Raw genomic sequence first — 20,468 nt, forward strand, 5'->3', positions numbered from 1 at the left:
CACCACTACATCACCATGGCCTTTCCTTTCCTTTCCTTTTCTTTCCTTCCTTCCTTCCTTCCTTCCTTCCTTCCTTCCTTCCTTCCTTCCTTCCTTCCTTCCTTCCTTCCTTCCTTCCTCCTTCCTCCCTCCCTCCCTCCCTCCCTCCCTCCCTCCCTCCCTCCTCCTTTCCTTCCCATCTGGGTCCTCATTTTACCGATCTCGGAAGGATGGAAGGCTGAGTCCACTTCGAGCCGGTGAATGGAAGGAAAGGAAAGCCTCTGGCATCCTTGCAAAGAAGGGCCATTTCTCTTGGGACCCTTCCTCCTAACCCTGGTGAACTTTTCAAATCCATTTAGTGTCTCCAAAAGGGGCGTGAGGGCAGCCGTGTCCCTTCTAAGGAGAGCCGTTCACTTCGAGGATTGGTGTACAAGGCCCAGCTCTGTGTGTGGAGGCAGAGATCAATTACACAGAATTTGAAATAAACTGTAGTCCAAGCTAACTCAGTACAATTAAGCTCTGCAGAGGTCAGAAGCAGAATGTAGAGGCCGAATGACCTTGAGGTGCTACTACCTTGAAATCTCCACTGAGGATGAAGGACCTTTTGGTATTTACTCTGACTGATTAGATTCAGTCATCGTGTATTGAAGTTATTTTCCTTAACCGCTTGGGAAGTGACAGATAGGGCTTTGTATCCTCTCTTCTCTTCCCTCCCCTCCCTCCTCTCCCCTGCGTTCTCTCTCTCCTCTCCAGTCCCTTCCCCTCACTTGCATTCTCTCTCCCCTCCTCTCCCCTCCTTCCCTCTTCTCTCCCTCCCTCCTCTCCCCTGCATTCTCCTCCTCTCTCCTCTCCTCCCCTCTCCCTCCCCTGCGTTCTGCTCCCTCCTCTCCAGTCCCTTCCCCTCGCTTGCATTCTCTCCCTCCTCCTCTCCCCCTCCTTCCCTCTTCTCTCCCCTCCCTCCTCTCCCCTGCATTCTCCTCCTCTCTCTCCTCCTCCCTCCTCCCCTGCGTTCTGCTCCCTCCTCTCCAGTCCCTTCCCCTCGCTTGCATTCTCTCCCTCCTCCTCTCTCCTCTCCCTTTCCCTCTCCTCTCTCCCCTTTTTTCCTCATCTCCAGTCCCTTCCCTTCCCCCTCTGTTCTCCCTCTTCTCCAGTCCCTTCCCCTCCCTTGCATTCTCCTCTCCCCTCCCCTCTTCTCTCCCCCTCCTTTCCTCCTCTCCAGTCCCTTCCCCTCCCTCTATTCTCCTCTCCCTCTCCTCCTTCCTCTCCAACCCCTTCCCTTCCCCTCCATTCTCCTCTCCTCTCCATTCCCTTCCCCTTCACCCCCTTCCCTATCCTCTCCCCTCCATTCTCCTACCTATCCTCCCCTCTCTCCTTTTTCTCTTCCTCTTTTCTTCCACCTTTCCCTCAAACATTGCTCTGTTAAACCGTCAGTCCTCCATGACCGCATCCTCTCTTTTGCTCTTTAGAAACTCTGCTAAGTTTTTCTTCTTCTTCTTTCCTTTGCATGTATTAAATTCAGGGGTCTTTGCCTGTGTCCTTGAGGCAAAAATTGGAAACGGGAGGGGTGGTCTAAAAAGTGGCTCCGATGCCTGCTGTTTTTTTTTTCAGCCTAAGTAATTTTTTTGAGAATCATCCTTTGGTTGATCCACCAAAGGTCAGGGAGGGTTATCAGTTTTTCCTTGCATTATTAATCCTCCCATCAGCCTGGAGAGAGAGAGAGAAAATGAGAGGCTAATGCAGCATATATGTGGCTTGAATGACAGCAGTGTGAAAGACGTGTAACGGTCAAGATTGAAAGCCAGGCCTCTGTCCACGGTATAATCTCTCTCTCCTTTTTAAATTCTAGAATCGGGAAAAGAAAAGGAAAAAAAAGAAAGGTCACCTGTCAGCAGAGGTGACCAAATCTTGGCCTACTTCAGATTGCCATTAATTTAGGGCGTGGCTTTCTCCTACCCAGGAACCAGCCCGTTTAGCTGAGGCTCATCATTTCCGCTATCGGTTTATTAGCCCTAATATCCGATTAGAGCTCAATGAATAAGAGAGGGTCTTTCCAGATGGCAGTTGGGAAAAAAAAAAAGCCCTCCCTAACAATCCGAGCAGCCTGGCAGTGGGACCAGTTGACTTAAGCAGACTGGGATTCCTGGCGTTTCCCTCAGTTGGATGCGTCCACCTGCATTTGTCAGAAGTTTCCTTCGGATTTCTGTGTCGAGCAGGGGTTGAATTTGGTCTAAAGGACATTTATCAATGCTGAGATTTTTTTTGGGGGGGAACTATGCCTTGAAGGCTTGCACTGCAAAACTACCTTCATTCTTCCATAGACGGTGTTTCCTTAACACAGGTAGTCCTCGACTTACGGCCACAATTGATTTCTGTTGCTAAGTGAGACAGCTGTTCGGTGAGTTTGGGCCCCCTTTTATGACTTTTCTTGCCTTTGTTGCTAAGCAAATCCCCTGCAGTCGTTAAGTGAGTAACAGGGTTGTTAAGTGAACCGGGCTTTCCCCATTGTCTTGGTTTGCCAGAAAAGGGGATCACACACATTTATGACACTGCAATTGTCATCAATACGAATCAGTTGTCAAGCGTCTGAATTTTAATCAACGTGACCGTGGGGATGCTGCAACCGTCGTTAACTGTGAAAAATGGTCCTAAGTCACTTGTTTCAGTGCTGTTCTGACTTTGAACGGTCACTAAACGAACTGTTGTAAGTGGAGAACTGTGTGTAAATTGCACGCAGAAATTTTGGGCTGCAGTTTGTGGCATAGCTAGAGTTTGGATTCTTGGAATGGCTTTTCCAATGCTCGGAGGGTGATCTAGCTGTTAGTAATAGCACTTAGATCTATATACTGCTTCACGGTGCTTCAAAGCCCTCTCTAAGCTGTCTACAGAGTCAGCCTCTTTCCCCCAACCATCTGGGCCCTCATTTTACCCACCTCGGAAGGATGGAAGGCTGAGTCAACCTTGAGTCAATCAGGATCAAACTCTTGGCAGTCAGCAGAGTTAGCCTGCAATACTGAGATTCACCACTGTGCCATCAGGGCTCTTCCTTTCCTTTCCTTTCCTTTCCCTCCCTTCCCCTCCCTTCTTTCCTTTTCATTCCTTCCCTTCCATTCCTTTCCTTTCCTTTCCTTTCCTTCCCTTTCCTTTCCTTCCCTTCCCTTCCCTTCCCTTCCCTTCCCTTCCCTTCCCTTCCCTTCCCTTCCTTTCCTTTCCTTTCCTTTCCTTTCCTTTCCTCTCCTCTCCTCTCCTCTCCTCTCCCCTCCCCTCCCCTCCCCTCCCCCCCCCCTCTCCTCTCCTCTCCTCTCCTCTCCTTTCCCTTCCCCTTCCTTCCCCTCCTCCCTCCCACTTAGCAATAGCACTTAGATTTATATACCACTTCACAGTGCTTTGCAGCCCTCTCTAAGTGGTTTACAGAGTCAGCCTCTTGCCCCCCCAACAATATGGATCCTCATTTTACTTACCTCAGAAGGATGGAAGGCTGAGTCAACCTTGAGCCTGGTGGGATTCAAACTCTTGGTAATGGGTGGAGTTTGCCTGCAATATTGCATTCTAACCATTGCGCCACCACAGGTCTTTATCAATGAAGGAAAGCGTTATATAGCATTGTTTCTTAACCTTACCAGCTTTAAGTTCTGCGTTCTTCAACTCCCAGGATTCTGGGAGTTGAACGACACACCTCTTAAAAGTTGCCAAGATTGAGAAATGCAGTATATTATAGCAGGGGGGAAATCAAAAGAGACCCAGAAAATTGGGATTTGCTCGCGAAGTCTATTTTATCTGGGACTTACCAAAAAGCCGATGCCACGGCTGTATGATTTCTCCAGGATGTTATTGTAACTGTGAAATTGGCACCACAATCGTGCGGCTGTATGTTGTCTACGATGCAAGAATATGAGCATAACCTTGATTTTCTTCCAATGAACTTTCTTTTTAGATGCCAGAAACCCCTGGATATTTGGATACCACCTGTGCCTTGTTTCGTTGATTTTGTCTTGACTTAATGATGGGGTGGCAGCTTTCTGCTGGCCCAAGCCACTGTTTTCCAAAGGTTTTTTTTGCTCTGTCTCGCCCCCAAATAGATTCTCTCTTATGATTTTATTTATTCATTAAATTTATACACCACCCATCACACCACCCACAGCGCCTCGATGTAGTAAATCCATAATAAAATGCTTCCTAAGTTTCCCTCCATCTCAAAAGCTGTTGGGGACGTCTTATGGGATAGCATTATCTTTCTGGGCTCAGGAACTGTTGCGGTTGTGTCATCATTTCGGATCTTGTCACAAGTAAAGAAAGTCTCAAGAGTTTTCGCTACCTTTCCGTGCTTTTTTGCAAGCGCTCACAGCAGCAATGTGGAAGTATACAAGATGGGTTGTTTTTTTATCTCTGGAAAAAAAAAAGACACATGTTTTTGAATATTAGACATCTCTGGATTTGTGTTTCAAGCTTTTTATGTTTTGCCAGTGATAACAACCTCACCAGGGAGGTGTTACCTGTCTGGTGTTCCGCTGCATTAAAAAGTAGGAGTGGAGGAAACGAGGCAATTTGTATTCGAGACAAAACAACAGTGAGAAAAGCCATTACCAGCTTGTGCATTGCATTATTTTTAAATGACATTAGCGGTGTGTGATGCAGTCCGGCTGAAATTAACAGGATAGATTTGAAGTGACTTATAGGTGAGGTCCCACTTCTTGGCTTTTAGCCTCTTAAACAGAACTCATTCTTTCTGGTATGGACCCCTGACCTCGCGGATGTTAAATTGATTGGTAAGAGTTGTGCTTCTTTTCTTCAGCAAGGTTGTCCTACGCAGCTGACTCACCTGGCTGATGGCTCAGTTTTTTCCCCTTTTATCATTTTATTTAGTTAGAATAGTTAGTTAGGATTCTTTATTGGCCAAGTGTGATTGGACACACAAGCAATTTGTCTTGGTGCAAATGCTCTCAGTGTACATAAAAGAAAAGAGACATTCATTAAGAATCAAGATCATAAGGTACGACACTTAATGATAGTCATAGGGTACGATAAGCAACCAAATCATACTAGGAAACAGTCAATATAAGTCGTAAGGATACAAGCGACAAAGTTGCAGTCCTACAGTCACAAGTTGGAGGGGATGGGTGATAAGGAGTGACGGGAAGATTAATAGTAATAGTAGTGCAGACTTTGTAAATAGTTGGACAGTGTTGAGGGGATTATTTGTTTAGCAGAGGGATGGCATTTGGGAAAAACTGTCCTTGTGTCTAGTTGTTCTGGTATGCAGTGCTCTATAGTGTTGTTTTGAGTATAGGAGTTGAAACAGTTTATGTAATTTATATAATTTATCATTATCATTGGAGATCCTAAGCTGTCCATTACTTCCCCCTCCCTTTCTGTTGGCTATTCTAAAAAGACCATAGAAATATTTTATGAGTTGACATCATTGTTGTTAAGTGAATAACCGAGGCTGTTAAATAAGTAACCCAGTTGTTCAGTGAATCTGGCTTCCCCCATTACCTTTGCTTATCAGAAGGTCGCAAAAGGGGATCACAAGACCCCCTGGGACCCTGAAATCTTCATAAGTGTGAGTCGGTTGCCAAACAGCTGAATTTTGTTCACTGACCCTGGGGACGCTGCAACAGTCGTTAGTGTGGAAAAAAAACAGCCGTAGGTCACTTTCAGTGCCGTTATAACAGTCACCAAACGGAGAGGTTGTAAGTCGAGGAGTACCTGCCCTTTGATTTGAAGCGAATCGGTCGCTTCCGGGCAAGGGGACCCTCGGAGTCACCTGGGTTTCCCCTCTTGCTGTTTCTCCCCTCCTTGCAGGTGAAGGAGAACCTGGTTTCCTGCAAAATGCTCCTGCACTGCAAGCGGGATGAGCTGCGCAAGCTGTGGATCGAAGGGATCGAGCACAAGCACGTCCTGAATCTGCTGGACGAGATCGAGACCATCAAGCAGGTGCCGCAGAAGCTGCAGCAGTACACGGGCAGCAAGCACTACCTGATCGCCACGGATATGCTGGTAAGCGAGGCAGCTGTCGCTGTCAGGATTCCAGCCATCGCCCTAATTAAATCATGATTCTCGAGCCAAACTTCAAAAAAAAAACCTCAAAAGATTTATTAGGAGCAACATGCCGGCATGAAGCCAACTCTGGCATACGTAATTCACAGTCCTCTGTGACCCTGTTTCCTCCCCCTTTCTCCTAGGTGTGTCATAAATCAGATTCTCCAATTGAGCCCGTTCACGGGCTGGGTGTCATCCATCACGTTCTCCAATTAAATATATTCACAGGCAAAAGCTCTGGTAGTTTAGCTACAATCCTTTAAAGATAAGAGTTGGAATGTACTTTCGCTTTGCTGCACTGCTCTTCCAGATTTTCTTCCTCCCCCCCCCCTTTTTTTAATGGCAACTACTAAAACAGGCCTAGGAATGGTTTATGAGTTGACAGTCGCCTTCTTCATTAGAAGGGAGGGTGTCAAACTCAAGGCTCATGGGCCGGATCCAGCCCACGATGGAGGTCAGATCTGGCTTGCAGGGCTATCCTGATCTACCCAATGCGAGGAGGAAAGGTCAGGCCAGCCTGGCTTTGGCCTGCTCTACCCAATGCGAAGAGGAAATATGCCAGCAGTTTGGGGAGGGGCATCAAGCTGGCCACACCCACCCAGTTGGCCACGCCCCCGAGCCCTAATGCGGTCCTCAATGAAATTGAGATTTAACATCCCTGTCCTATCAGGACCAGAGTAATTACCTCTGCCGTTGTCTCGCCGACTGCACCGTTCCCTTCGCCTGTCTCTTTGGAGCTCTTCTGTCACTCACTCATTCTTTTTTTTAAAAAAAAAAATCTTCACTCTATTAACCTCTCTGGATGCTTTCAAAGCGCCAATGACTTTGACCTGCTGTCTTTACCCTCTGATTGCTGTCCTCTCCTATCTTGTCGGTTGTTTCCACGTTTCGTGTCTGTTCCTTTTCTCTCCAACACCTCATTTCCTCACCCCCAGGAACCCTTCAGCTGTCTTGTCTGCGTTCTCTGTTTTTTTTCTCTCTCTCTCTCTCTTTTTTTAATCGCTCGGAAAGCTTTCCTTTTAAAAAGCTTTCTCTGTATCGTATGTTATTTCTTTCTTAATTTTCATTTTGGAGCAGCCCTTATGACGGATGCATCTGCCTTGTCTGAGCTCTCCCGCAGTTTTCTACCTGTGTCTTGAAGTTCTGGGCCTTTCAATATTGCCTGTATGTCTTTCTATATGAGAGGTCCTTGGTGCTCTCTGAGCTTGGTGGTTTCCTGGCAGGTATTTCATGACCCAACTAGGGAACATTGTCAGTGTGGAGAAGAAGGAGGAGGAGGAGACCGAGATGGAGACTGAGGGGTTCTTGGTGGTTTCCTGGCAGATATTTTATGGCCCAACTAGGGAACATCATCAGTGCTAGAAAGGAATGAGTGGAGTTTGTGTAGTGGAAGAGGAAGAGGAGGAGGAGGACTGTGGGATCTTGGATGCTCTCTGAGCTTTGTGGTTTCCTGGCAGACATTTAATGACCCAACTAGGTAACATCATCAATGTTAGACAGGAGGAGGGTTTGTGGAGAAGAAGGAGAAGGAGAAGAGGAGGAGACTGTGGGGTCCTTGGTGCTCTCTGGGCTTGGTGGCTTTCGTGCAGATGTTTCATAATCCAACTAGGGAACATCATCAGTACTAGAAGTGAGTGAATGGAGTTTGTGTAGAGGAGGAGGAGGAGGAGGAGACGGAGACCACTGCAGGGTCCTTGGTGCTCTCTGAGCTTGGTGGTTTTCGTGCAGACGCTTCATGACCCAACTCGGTAACATCATCAGTGCTAGAGAATAATGGGGTTTGTTCTCTGTTTATATGCAAGAGGCTTGCTCTGACAGTGTTAGTGGAACCTCCTCACCAGCTATCAACGCCCAGATAAGCAGAGATTTAACACCCAAGATTAATGCCTGACCAAGAATCTCATTGGTACGATGAAGACCCTCTTATTCCTCACTCTGGCACAGGTAAGTATGTTGTGGGAAACAAGATTTGTGACTCCACAGGGAGCTGCCCTACATTAATGTCCTGGCCCCAAAAGGGCTTTTTTCCCCCAAAAGATAACCGGACTTTCTTGGTGTTTTTTCCCCCCTTTGAAAATGATTCGCTTTATCATCCCAAGAAATTAAACATTTTCAAACGGAAAAGGAACCCCGAGAGAGAGAGAGAGAGAGAGACAGAGAGAGAGACAGAGACAGACAGAGACAGAGACAGAGACAGAGAGAAAGACAGAGAATCAGAAAGAGAGAGAGAGACAGACAGAGAGAGAGAAAGACAGAGGATCAGAGAGAGACAGAGACAGAGACAGAGAGAGAGAGAGAGAGAGAGAGAGAGAGAGAGAGAGAAAAGACAGAGAATCAGAGAGAGAGAGAGAGAGAGAGAGACAGAGACAGAGACAGAGAGAAAGACAGAGAATCAGAGAGAGAGAGAGAGACAGAGAGAGAGAGAGAAAGACAGAGGATCAGAGAGAGAGAGAGAGACAGAGAGAGAGAGAGAGAGAGAGAGAGAGAGAAAGACAGAGAATCAGAGAGAGAGAGAGAGAGAGACAGAGACAGACAGAGACAGAGACAGAGACAGAGAGAAAGACAGAGAATCAGAAAGAGAGAGAGAGACAGACAGAGAGAGAGAAAGACAGAGGATCAGAGAGAGACAGAGACAGAGACAGAGAGAGAGAGAGAGAGAGAGAGAAAGACAGAGAATCAGAGAGAGAGAGAGAGAGAGAGAGACAGAGACAGAGACAGAGAGAAAGACAGAGAATCAGAGAGAGAGAGAGAGAGAGAGAGAGAGAGAGAGAAAGACAGAGGATCAGAGAGAGAGAGAGAAAGACAGAGAATCAGAGAGAGAGAGAGAGACAGAGAGAGACAGAGAGAGAGAGAGAGAGAGAGAGAGAGAAAGAAAAAGCACCTTTGGGGCAACCATGGCCTGGATGATGGAGAATCTCCATAGACATACCGGGTTCTGGCTCCCTTCCTAGCTGAAAGGAAAACAACGAAAGCCTTGAGATTTGCTTCTTTCTTTCATTGAAATAATAAATAAATTGAAAACGCTCTGGTTTGTGGAAATGCAGCCCCCGGGTCAACCTCTTGTTACCCGCCAAGGTGACATTAAAACGGCCACACATACATCGCATACGGCCGTGGCCAGAACACGACGTCGGCCAGAAGTCACCTCGTTGGTGTGGCAATGTAATTACACGCAGGTCACCCTTCGCGCCCCTCATCTCTTGTACATCCTGGAAGGTGGATGAAATCATTAATCCCCCCGTCAAGGCGGATCAAAACGTAGGGCATGGTTACGTCAACAATTCTCAGCCAGCCCCTTTGCCAACCACCCTGACTTGATTGTGAGAAAGACAGTTAAGAACAAATGTCTATGGCTCTAACCTGCTTTGGAGGAATATCTTCATTTTTAAAACGGCCAGATAGTTCAAGGTTCATAACCCAGCTCAGAGAGCAGCAAGGATCCGACAGTTCTCCTCCTCCTCCTCCTCCTCCTCCTCCTCCTCCTCCTCCTCCTCCTCCTCCTCCTCCTCCTCCTCCTCCTCCTCCTCCTCCCTCCTCCCTCCTCCCTCCTCCCCCTCCTCCCTTCTCTTCCACTCTGCAAACCCCACTCCCTTCTAGCATTGATAATGTTACCTAGTTGGGTCATGAAATGCCTGGAAGAAAACAACCAAGCTCAGAGAGCACCAAGGACCCCACAGTCCTCCTCCTCCTGTTCCTCCTGCCCCCCTCCCCCTCAATAAACCCCACTCCTCAGTAGACTGATGATGTTCCCAAGTTGGGTCATGAAATGTCTGCAAGAAAACAACCAAGCTCAGAGAGCAGTCAGAATCCCACATTCCATGAGCCTTGGTGGCACAGTGGTGAGACTGCAGGATTGCAGACAAACTGCCCACCGCCAGCAGTTCGACTCTGACTGCCTCCAGGTTGGCTCAGCCTTCTGTCCTTCCGAGGTGGGTAAAATGAGGACCAGGGGCAAGAGGCTGACTCTGTAAAACTGCTTAGAGTGGGGACTGTAAAAGGACTGTGAAGTGGAATATACGTCTCAGTGCTGTTAATATTCCTCCTCCTCCCGTCAACAAACCACACACCCTTCAAGACTGATGATGTTCTGTACTTTGATCATGGAACGTCTTCAAGAAAACACCAAGCTCAGAGCAGCAAGGACCTCACAGTCCTCTTCCTCCTCCTCCTCCTCCTCCCACCCCAACAACCCCACTCCCTTCTAGACTGATGAGGCTCCCTAGATGGGTCATGAAACGTCTGCAAGAAAACCACCAAGCTCTGACAGCCCCAAGGACCCTGCATTTCAACCCCGAACTACAAAGATTCTCTTTTATCGAAACCTTGCCAACTATTGTGAATCCCGTGCGTAGAGAAGAGTCCCTTTTGGGGGGGTTCTGCATTCTCCTTTCCTTTTAAATTCTCCCAGTTGTAGATGATCTTGAACGCAGCTCTTTCAGTTCAACCTTCTTAAGCCTCTCTCAGGCTTCATGTCAGAATGAAGCCATAATTGGGTTCCTGCTTCTGGGTAACTCTATTGTTTTTCATTGTCTCGTCTGTATAAAATCATTATTAAACTGTCAGGGGTTCATAATGTGTTTCTTTTTTTTCTTCTTCTGGATCTCCCTGTCCTTTGTCCTCAAGGCAAACAGCTGTTGGCTTATCAAAAGGCCCAAAATGATTCCACGAAGGCGGGCGATCTGTCTCTTGAGAAATGGGAGAACTGATAAATATTGTTGCCTGTAGCTTTGTGATAGGTGCCGTTGAAATGAGACCTTTGCAGTCATTTGTGTGCCTCCATGCAAACACGTTAATGGCATAATTTCTTGAAGCTGCATCGCATTTCTGCAGTCTCTCCTTTGTATTCCACTCACATTAATTGAAGTAATTTTGCCACTGAAGCGTGTTTCCAACCTCTGCATTTAAATTGAAATTTTAATTCCCTCATTGTTTGGCCAAGACGTCTGAAGATGGCTTGTTACAGGTTTCATTATCACTCAAAACACTCCAGCTGCTTCTAATGTACAATGATTAATTCTGGGAAGACTTATTAATGTAAGGAGGAAACACCCCCCCCCCACAAGAAGCCAGAGCAAAGAAGCCAAGGCATCTTGGCAGTGGCTGCTATTTGTAAAGAAAACGAAGAAAAGAGTGCGTTTGTAGATGGCTGTCTCAGGGACCCGCTTAAAATTTGCAGAAAGGAGCTTTCCAAGTTATCAGGAGGGTGTCCTGTTGTCGGTGTTTCAGGATTAAATTCAGGGGTGGGAATTCAAAAATCCCAGCATCCGGTTCGCTGCCAGATTGCTGGGTGGGTGTGGCCATGGTGGGCGGGGCCTACTGGAACTTTCTGTTTCTGGTGGGTCTCCGGAGGCCGGGGGAAGGCCATTTTTGCCCTCCCAGGGTCCAGAGGCCTCTCCCAGGCCTCTGGGAGGGTGAAAACAGCCTCCCCTGGCCTCTGGAGCAGTGGTCCCCAACCTTTTTTGTACCACGGACCGGGACAATCCACGGACCGATCCACGGACCGGTACCGGCATCAGCACGCACGACCAAGGCAAGGCGAGCCGAGCGACCAGCCAGCCAGCCGTCCCCAGCTTCTCCCCGCCACCTTCAACTCCTCCTTTGTACCTTCTCGCGGTCGATGGGCTTTTCGGGCTCTTTCTTAATCTCTTCCTGAGTAACGCGAGACTCCACCGCCATCGGGACGACTCTTCGTTCGAAGCCGCCCCCTTCGACAAAACTAAGGCGCGAGGATTCCTTCAGCACCCAAACGCTGCTTTCCAACCGACGACCGACAAGCTCACCCGGAAGCACTTTCTCAAGCGCTGTCGAAACAAGATGGCAGCGCCCGCCCTACTTTCATTCTTTGCGGCCCGGAACAAAATGATCCACGGACCGGTACCGGTCCGGGGCCCGGTGGTTGGGGACCCCTGCTCTGGAGGCCATCCGGAAGCCGGAAACAGGCCCGTTTCTGGACTTCCATAAGGCCCGTTTATCCCCCTCCCAGAGCCTCCACGGGGACCCTGCACTTACCTTCATCGAAAATGGGCCACATGGAGACTCCTGGGAGGAGAGGGGCGGGGCCAGCCGGTCGGTTGAAATACCGTTTCGGCGAACCAGCTGTAACTTTAACATCTGGTTCGCCTGAACCGGTCCGAACCGGTAGAATCCCACCCCGACTAAATTCAGTAACAATCATTTGGAAAGCTGCCATATTCACCACTCATGGGCAAGACGACGGTATGTCCTGCTGGCCAGTTGTAGCGCTTGTGCTAACAAATAAGTTGTGTTATTCACCACATGGGAAGAAAAAAAGATGATGGGTTGTCGGCGATGACCAAGGGAGGGGTTAAACGTGTCATAAGTTACGAGTCCTGGTGCAGCCCACAAGAGATCTTGAATGCCTTTCTTATCTCCCACTCATTTCCCTTGACTGTTAGTTGGTCAGATTCTTGTACAGAGCTTAAGCTTGCAATAAAGCTTTAGACTCACTTGAACTGCCTGAATCTCCTGATTTCCCCAAAATGAGTGGGAGGTAAGAAAGGTGTCCAAGGTGGCTGGACTCAGATCTCTTGTGGGTGCGAAGGGACTCCTGACTTATGACGTGTTTGATCCTTCCCTCGGGATCAGCCTGGTCATCTACACAGATTCGGTTTCTCTGATTCCACAGAAGCTTGGTTTCTATTTCTGTGGTTCCGAGCTATTGTGTGGCCCTTATCTGCTGGATACACAAATGTGCCCCAGTCTGTGGAATTTACAAGATAAAATGATGCTTTTTGTATTGAGGATCACGTAGAGCTAGGAGTATAGGGGAGTAGTAGCTAACCATTTCAGTTCCTGATGTGCTAGGTGGAGACAAGGTAATAGTTGTTCTAAGCTCTGTTCTCTCTCTCTCGCTGTCTCTTTCCCCCTTCCTTCATCTCCCTCCGCCCCTCTCTCCTTCTCTTTCTCTCTCTTTTTTCTCTCTCTCTCTCCCTCCTTCCCTCTCTCTCCCCTTCTCTCTCTCTCCACTTTGGTCTAGTGCAGGGGTCTTCAAACTTGACAGCTTTAAGACTTGTGGATTTCACCTCCCAGAATTCTTCCTCCAGTCTTGTTAGCTCAGGAATTCTGGGTGTTGAAGTCCACAAGTCTTAAAGCTGCCAAGTTTGAAGACCTGTCAGTCTGTCTGATCTACCTTTGATTCTGTCTGTCTGTCTGTCTGTCTGTCTGTCTGTCTATCTCATCTATCTACTCTATCTATCTATCTATCTATCTATCTATCTATCTATCTATCTATCTATCTATCTATCTATCTATCTATCTATCTATCTATCCATCTATCCATCTATATCTATTCTACCTCTCTTTCTCCTCTCTCTCTCTATCCTGTCTTTCTCTCTCCCCCTCTCTCTCTATTCTATCTCTCTTTCTATCTATCTATCTATTCTACCTCTATCTATTCCAGGGGTCTTCAAACTTGAAGACTTGTGGACTTCAACTCCCAGAATTCCTCCTCCAGTCTTGTTAGCTCAGGAATTCTGGGAGTTGAAGTCCACAAGTCTTAAACTTGCCAAGTTTGAAGACCCTGGGTCTAGTGGTCAATTTGCTAGCCTAGCAATCAGGAAATGGCGAGTTTTACTCACCTTAAGCATGAAAACCAGCCAGGTGACTTTTGAACCAATCACCAGGTAAGCTCTAGTCCTGCCTTAGGCGTAAAAGGCAGCTGGGTGACTTTGGGCCAATCACCAGGAAACGGTGAGTTCTAGTCCCACCTTAGGCATGAAAGCCGGCTGGGTGACTTCGGACTGTTCACCAGGAGACTGTGAGTTCTAGTGCTGCCTTAGATACGAAAGCCGACTGGGTGACTTTGGGTCAGTCCCTCTCTCTCTCAGCCCAAACCACCTCACAGGGTTGTTTTGGGGAAAATTGGGAGGAGGAAGGAGTATTTGGATATGCTTGTCCCCTGGAGTTATTTATAGAAATATTAAAGAGTGTATAAATAAATAATAAATAAAAGTGAAACTATGGGAGGTGCCATTGAGGACATTCACTCAAACTCCCTGTTCATGCTGGAATCCAAATTTAAAGCCTCCTGAGATTATACTACAGGTGGTCCTTGATTTACAGCACTTCATGTAGTGACTGTTTGAAGTTACAGTGGCACTGAAAAAAGTGACTTATCAGCACTTTTCACAGTTTATGACCATTGTGGTGTCCTCGTGCTCAGGCAATTTACATTCAGATGCTTGACAGGTGACTCAGACTTACGACGGTTGCGGTGTCCCTGGGTCACGTGATTGCCTTTTGCAAGCAAAGTCAACGGAGAAACCAGATTCCCTTAACAACCGGATTACTCATTTAACAACTGCAGTGATTCACTTCATGGCAAGAAGAGTCATAAAACGGGGCAAAACCAGAAGTGGTCTTCAGCCGGTTCTGTCCAGTTCTGGAAAACGGGTAGCAGACATTTTGAGTAGTTCAGAGAACCGGCCAATCCCACCTCTGACTGGCCCCGCCAGCCTCATCTCTTCTCTGCCTCCTGACTCCCAGCTGATCATCTGGGTCTCCTTTGGTTGCCCTGCCCAGGAGAACAGAGCTGGAAAGCAGGTTAGTGGGGTGGGGAGGGAAGGGGGATTTTGCAGTATCCTTCCCCTGCCACGCCCATCAAGCCATGCCCACCAAGCCATGCCTACAGAACCAGTAGTCAAAAATGTTGAATCCCACCACTGGTGGAAAACTCACTTAACAAGTTTCTCACTTAGCAGCGTAGATTGTGGTTGTAAATTGAAAACTACCTGTAAAAAGATATATATCTTTTTTATAAATCTTATAAAAAGATTTATATCTTTTACACACATACACATACACACATACATAAAATAAATAAAAAAGCCACCTGGCTTTATGTGAGCTGAAGCACATGTACATTTCATATCTCTGCATGTTATCCTAATAATTATCTAGCAATGTGTGGTTTGTAAATGTATATTTACACGTACCCAGTGCCTTTGAACGATCGCATTATTGCCACAGAGAGTTACTGTAGATGGGAATGCCACTTGAGATTTTACACAAAGTCTCCTCAAATATACATTAAAGAGCTTTTAGAAGAATGAAGAGGAAAAAAAGCAGGCACTGACACTATTAGCTGCAACCAGCCTTGGGTCTCAAAAACTAATACAAGACGCCTCACCCTGTTCGAGATCCCACTGCAATCTGCTTGAGAACTGTACTTCAAGAAGCACACCGCACAATTTCAAACAAGAAGAAACACCGAACAAGGACGCTATCTCAATGCAGATTTTCTAGCAAATAAGTAGGTTTTATTGTCTGCTGTCTATGGCGCACATACATTCCATATAAAATGTTTATTGCCGATTGGCATTCATTTGTGGGCCAGAAAACACTTGATTATGCTGAGACAGATCATTCAAAAATAATAATTAATCTAATGATCTAATTATTCCCAGCACCCGTGGAGCAAAATGGCAAGGAGGCATTGGAAATTTTTTAAACCTTGCACTGATCAATTCTGTGCAATGTTTGGTTGTCGCAATTAGAAATGAGAAATATCTGAGCCACGCTTGAATATTGCATCCAGTTTTGGTCACCATGATGTAAAAAAAGACGTTGAGATTCTAGAAAAGAGTGCAGAGAAGAGCAACAAAGAGGATTAGGGGACTGGAGACTAAAAGATATCAAGAACGGTTTCTGGAATTGGGTCTGTCTAGTTTAGTGAAAAGAAGGGCTAGGGGTGACATAATAGCAGTGTTCCAATATCTCAGAGGCTGCCCCAAAGAAGAGGGAGACAAGCTATTCTCCAAAGCACCTGAGGGCAGGACAAGAAGCAAAGAAATTCATCAAGGAGAGAAGCAACTTAGAACTAAGGAGAAATTTCCTGACAGAACAATTAATCTGTGGAACAGCTTGCCACTAGAAGTTGTGGATTCAGCAACACTGGAGGTTTTTAAACAGATATTGGATAACCATTTGTTTGAAGTGGGGCAGGGTTTCCTGCCTAGGCAGGGGTTGGGCTAGAAGACCTCCAAGGTCCCTTTCAACCTCTTCTCTTCTCTTCTCTTCTCTTCTCTTCTCTTCTCTTCTATTCTATTCTATTCTATTCTATTCCTATTCTAGATACCGATAGATAGATAGATAGATATAGATAGATAGATACCCATAGATAGATAGATAGATAGACAGATAGATAGATACACATAGATAGATACACATAGATAGATACACATAGATAGGTAGATAGGTAGATAGATAGATAGATAGATAGATAGATAGATAGATAGATAGATAGATAGATAGATAGATAGATAGATACCGTGTTTTCACATAATAAGGCCGGGCCATTTTTGACGAAAGACGGCTAGGCCGTCTTTTGGGTGACTTAATTTCCCTTGCATCCTCGCCAACAGCCACTCCTAACGGGTGATCATGGCGAAGCGCAGAGAGCTCCCTATCCCACCTTTGCTGCAGACACCTTTGGCACCCGCCACTGTTGCTTTCCCTTCTGCCCATTCCGCCATCACGTTTGGAGCTGGCGCTTCCGCGTTGGAGTGCCGCCGCCATTTGGAAACGCGGAAGCACACATGACGGCAGCGATCTTTATTTTGGTCCGCGAAGTTCAGAGCGAGCAAGAGAGAGACTGTGATGCCTTCATCCGAGATGGCAACCTCACTAGTGGATCATAACGTGGCTGGAAGCCCGAATCGGCGGGATACGATGACAATCTTTTTGGAGCGAGAGGAAAGGGAGAGAAGAGTTGCGAGGCATAATTTGCAGGAGGAAGTGGGTGTACCCCATGGCAGGGAGCCCAAGGAAGAAGGGCCGGTAGGCAACGGAGAGCGCCCGTAGCTCCGGAAGCAGCCTAGAGACGCGCGCCGGGAAGAGGCGCAGATGCTGCCTTGTAGTCCCCAAACCAACTCCAAATGCGAACGTGTTCCAAACGCGAAGCCGGTCGCTAAAGAGCCAGAAAGCAGCAAGGGCGCCAGGTGGAAAGGACAGGGTCACGATCACACGGAGATGCCCAGAGAGCGGAGCGCACATAACTAAAGGCGGCGCACGCAGTTGGTTTGGGGACTACAAGGCAGCATCTGCACCTAGTTAAGATAAATAAGATAGATACCCATAGATAGATAGATAGATAGATAGATAGATAGATAGATACCGATAGGTAAGTAGATAGATGGATAGACAGACAGATAGTTGGATATACTAGATCCGTGATGGCTAATCTTTTCGTTGTCACACGCGCATGCGTGCCTGCACCCATAATGCAACGCGCGCGAGAGCCCCCGCGCATGCGTGCATGACCCCCCCGCATGCCCTGCGCCTCTGCGCATGCACGGCAGATACCCTCCGGCTGGCAGGAGGTGCGCACCCATGCGCAGTGGACTTGATTTGGGGTGACGGCTTGTGTGACGGCAGAGATGGCTTTGCGTGCCCCTTCCGGCATGCGTGCCATAGGTTCACCATCACAGTACTAGATTATATAGCTGGAGTGAGAGAGAGAGCAGTGGGGAGAGATAAATTCCCTCCCATCTGCTTGCAAGAGGGACTCTGGGCTGTATACAATAAAACATCAAAACCTAAAACGATGTATACAGATTAAAATGTTGAGAGCTTCTAAAAATTTAGAATTAATTTAATATTTATTTATTTTTAAAAAAGCAATAATTCACAGTGGAATCCTTTTAGCATTATTTTTCTTCAGTCGTTATCTGCCCACTCTGGATACACACGCTTTGGCTGCCTTCACCCGTGTCGTGCGGCCTCCCTAAAAATCGATCCAGGCTTTGCCCTTCTATACATTTGTCACCTGAATTGAGGAGAAGCGCGTGACTCTGATTTAAAACCGAAGACCCTAAGCCTAACCTTTTTCCCGAACACAATTCCGTTTTCTTCCATCAAAGGCTATAAATGTCTCGTCTTGAGAAAAGCCCAACAGGGTCGCCGCCGTCGACTAGGGTTGCCTATTTTAATCTGATGTGCTTGCCTTGATAAATATCCAACCTTTTGTCACACGGGGCTTATTCATAAATAAGAGTTACATTACCCATTAGCACCGATGACTAGATTTAGTATCGGTTCTGAAGCCTGGATCGAAGGGAAGAAGAGAGATGGGTCACCTGGGCCTTGGGCAAAAGGATGTCTTTTATACATTTGCCCATAAAAAGAAAGAGGTCAAGGTTTGGGAGACTTCAGCAAATATAATTTGGCCTTTTGATATTTTTTTCCAAGCCATCGTGCTGAAGGAGAGCCTTCCTCTTCCTATTTGAGAGCAATAAAATTGGCAGGAAAGGAAGATAGTCCAGTCCAGTCTACTGGCCCAGGGGTCAAATTAGAAGCCAAAGGACTGACTTTCCTTAGCAGTGGAAGAAGGACAGAAGGGGCCCTTTTAAAATATATATTTTATTTATACATTTTTTTTCTTTAATAAACATAAAAACTCAATATCCACAGGAACAGTGTGTTGTCTGGGTACAGTTTTGTGAAATAATACCTTGTTTTTTCCAAAAATAAGTCCCTGTCTTATTTTTTTTTTCCCACCAAAAAAAGGCACCAGGTCTTATTTTTTGGGGGGGATTTCATCCCCCGATTAACCTCTCTTGCGCGTGTTGCCCCCGGCCTCCTTTTCGCGGCCAGAGGCATTTAAAAAGTTCTTTTGCAGCCGGCAAGGCTTTCCTGAAGGCCTCTGCAGCCGGTAACAGAGCTCTGGATCGATCCAGAGCTCCGTTATCAGCTCCCGAGGCCTTTAGGAAAGAAGAAGCGAAGAACGCGCCTGACCGTTCAAAGGTGGAATGATGAGGGAGCGCTTTGGAGCAGGCCGCGCGGAAGAGCTTAGGAGCACCCAGTCATGTTTTGTTTTTTTGTTTTTTAAATTAGTATTATTGCCTCTAATCCAATTTTCTGATCCTGTTTTGCATTTTGTTCGGCTAATTTCATTGTAGAGACAGGAAGCAGAAGAGCATCGGTGGAGAATGCCTCCCGCCTTGGCTTCCTTTAATATACTTATAAATAACTTCATCTTTTCCTGTTTAATCTGGTGAATCCTATTATCCTTTGGTGGCATTAAATGGTTAGTGCTTCCCTTTGGCTTCTTTTGCATAGGGGGGGCGGGTTTCATGCTTGACTCCCCCCCACCTACTCCCTTCCTCTCCCCCTCCTCCTGGTTAACGCATCAACAAGCACCGGTCCCTCTGAGTATTATCCTTTACTTGATAGCTCCACTAATAACAACCGTTCATTTTAGGTGGATGAAAGTTTTATTAAGTAAGAACGGGTGGTAACAAAGGCGAGGAAGTTAGTGGTAATTGGCATTGCTGGCTGTTTTCCCCTCTCCTCTAAATTGCAAGATTACAGATTAGAGATTAACAGAGTTGGAAGGGACCTTGTAGGTCGTCTAGACCAGTGATCCCCAACCTTTTTATGCCGCGGCCCGGTACCGGCATCAGCTGGGCGCGTGGCCCGGTACCGGCATCAGCTGGGCGCCGCCATCTTTTGATGAAAAGTGCTTCCAGTGACCTCACCGGAAGCACTTTTTCATCAAAAAAATGGCGCCAGCGCTTGGTGAGCTTTTCCGGTAGAAATGGCTTTCTACCCGGAAAAGCTCACGAGCATGCCGCCATCTTTTGATGAAAAGTGCTTCCGGTGAGCTTTCTACCCGGAAAAGCTCACCGGAAGCACTTTTTCATCAAAAAGATGGCGGCGCCAGCAAACCAGCGCCCGGTAGGACTTGTTCCACGGACCGGTGCCGGTCCGCGGACCGGTGGTTGGGGACCCCTGGTCTAGACCAACCCTCTGCCCAAGCAGGAGACCCTACACCATTTCTGACAGATGGGAGTCCAATCTCTTCTTGAAGGTCTCAAGTGATGAAGCTCCCACAACTTTCAAAGGCAACTTCTGTTCCATGGGTTGATTGTTCTCCTTGTCAGAAAATTTCTCCCTATTTCCAGGTTAAATCTCTCCTTGTTCAATTTCCATCCATTATTCCTTGTCTGGCCTTCAGGTGCTTTGGAGAATAGCTTGACCCCCTTTCTCCTCTCTGTGGCAGCCCCCCAAATATTGGAAGACTGCTATCCTGTCTCCCCTGGTCCTTCTCTTCCCTAGACTAGCCAGTCCTAGTTCCTGCAGCTGTTTTTTAATATGTTTTTAGCCTCCAGTCCCCTCATCATCCTGGTTGCTCTTCTCTGCACTTTTTCTAGAGTCCCAACCTCTTTTTTATAGTGTGGTGACCAAACCTGGATGCAGGACTCTAGGTGTGGCCTTACTAAGGCTTTATAGAGTGGTATTAGTACCTCCCTTGATCTCGATTGTATCCCTCTGTTAATGCAACTTAGGATTGCATTGGCCTTTTTGGCTGCCGCTGCACACGGCTGGCTCCCATTTACCTGGTTGTCCACTACGACTCCAAGATCCCTCTGACAGTTCCTGCTATTAAGAGCTTCTGAGCACCACGTATAGGTAGTCCCTGACCTACGACAGTT

General features: G+C 47.0%; 1 protein-coding gene across 1 annotated transcript in view; it reads left to right on the forward strand.

Annotated features, from left to right (window-relative positions):
• EXOC4 (exocyst complex component 4) overlaps positions 1-20,468 on the forward strand; it is a 392,940-nt gene that overhangs the window by 35,186 nt on the left and 337,286 nt on the right. The window contains 1 exon segment of the mRNA XM_087968910.1: positions 5,779-5,973. Within this exon segment, the coding sequence (XP_087825036.1) occupies positions 5,779-5,973 (195 nt within the window).

The sequence above is a fragment of the Notechis scutatus genome, chromosome 6, assembly GCF_049901735.1.
Source record: "Notechis scutatus isolate UNSWTSFEM ecotype Mainland chromosome 6, rNotScu1.2, whole genome shotgun sequence".
In the NCBI taxonomy this organism is placed as follows: Eukaryota; Metazoa; Chordata; class Lepidosauria; order Squamata; family Elapidae; genus Notechis; species Notechis scutatus.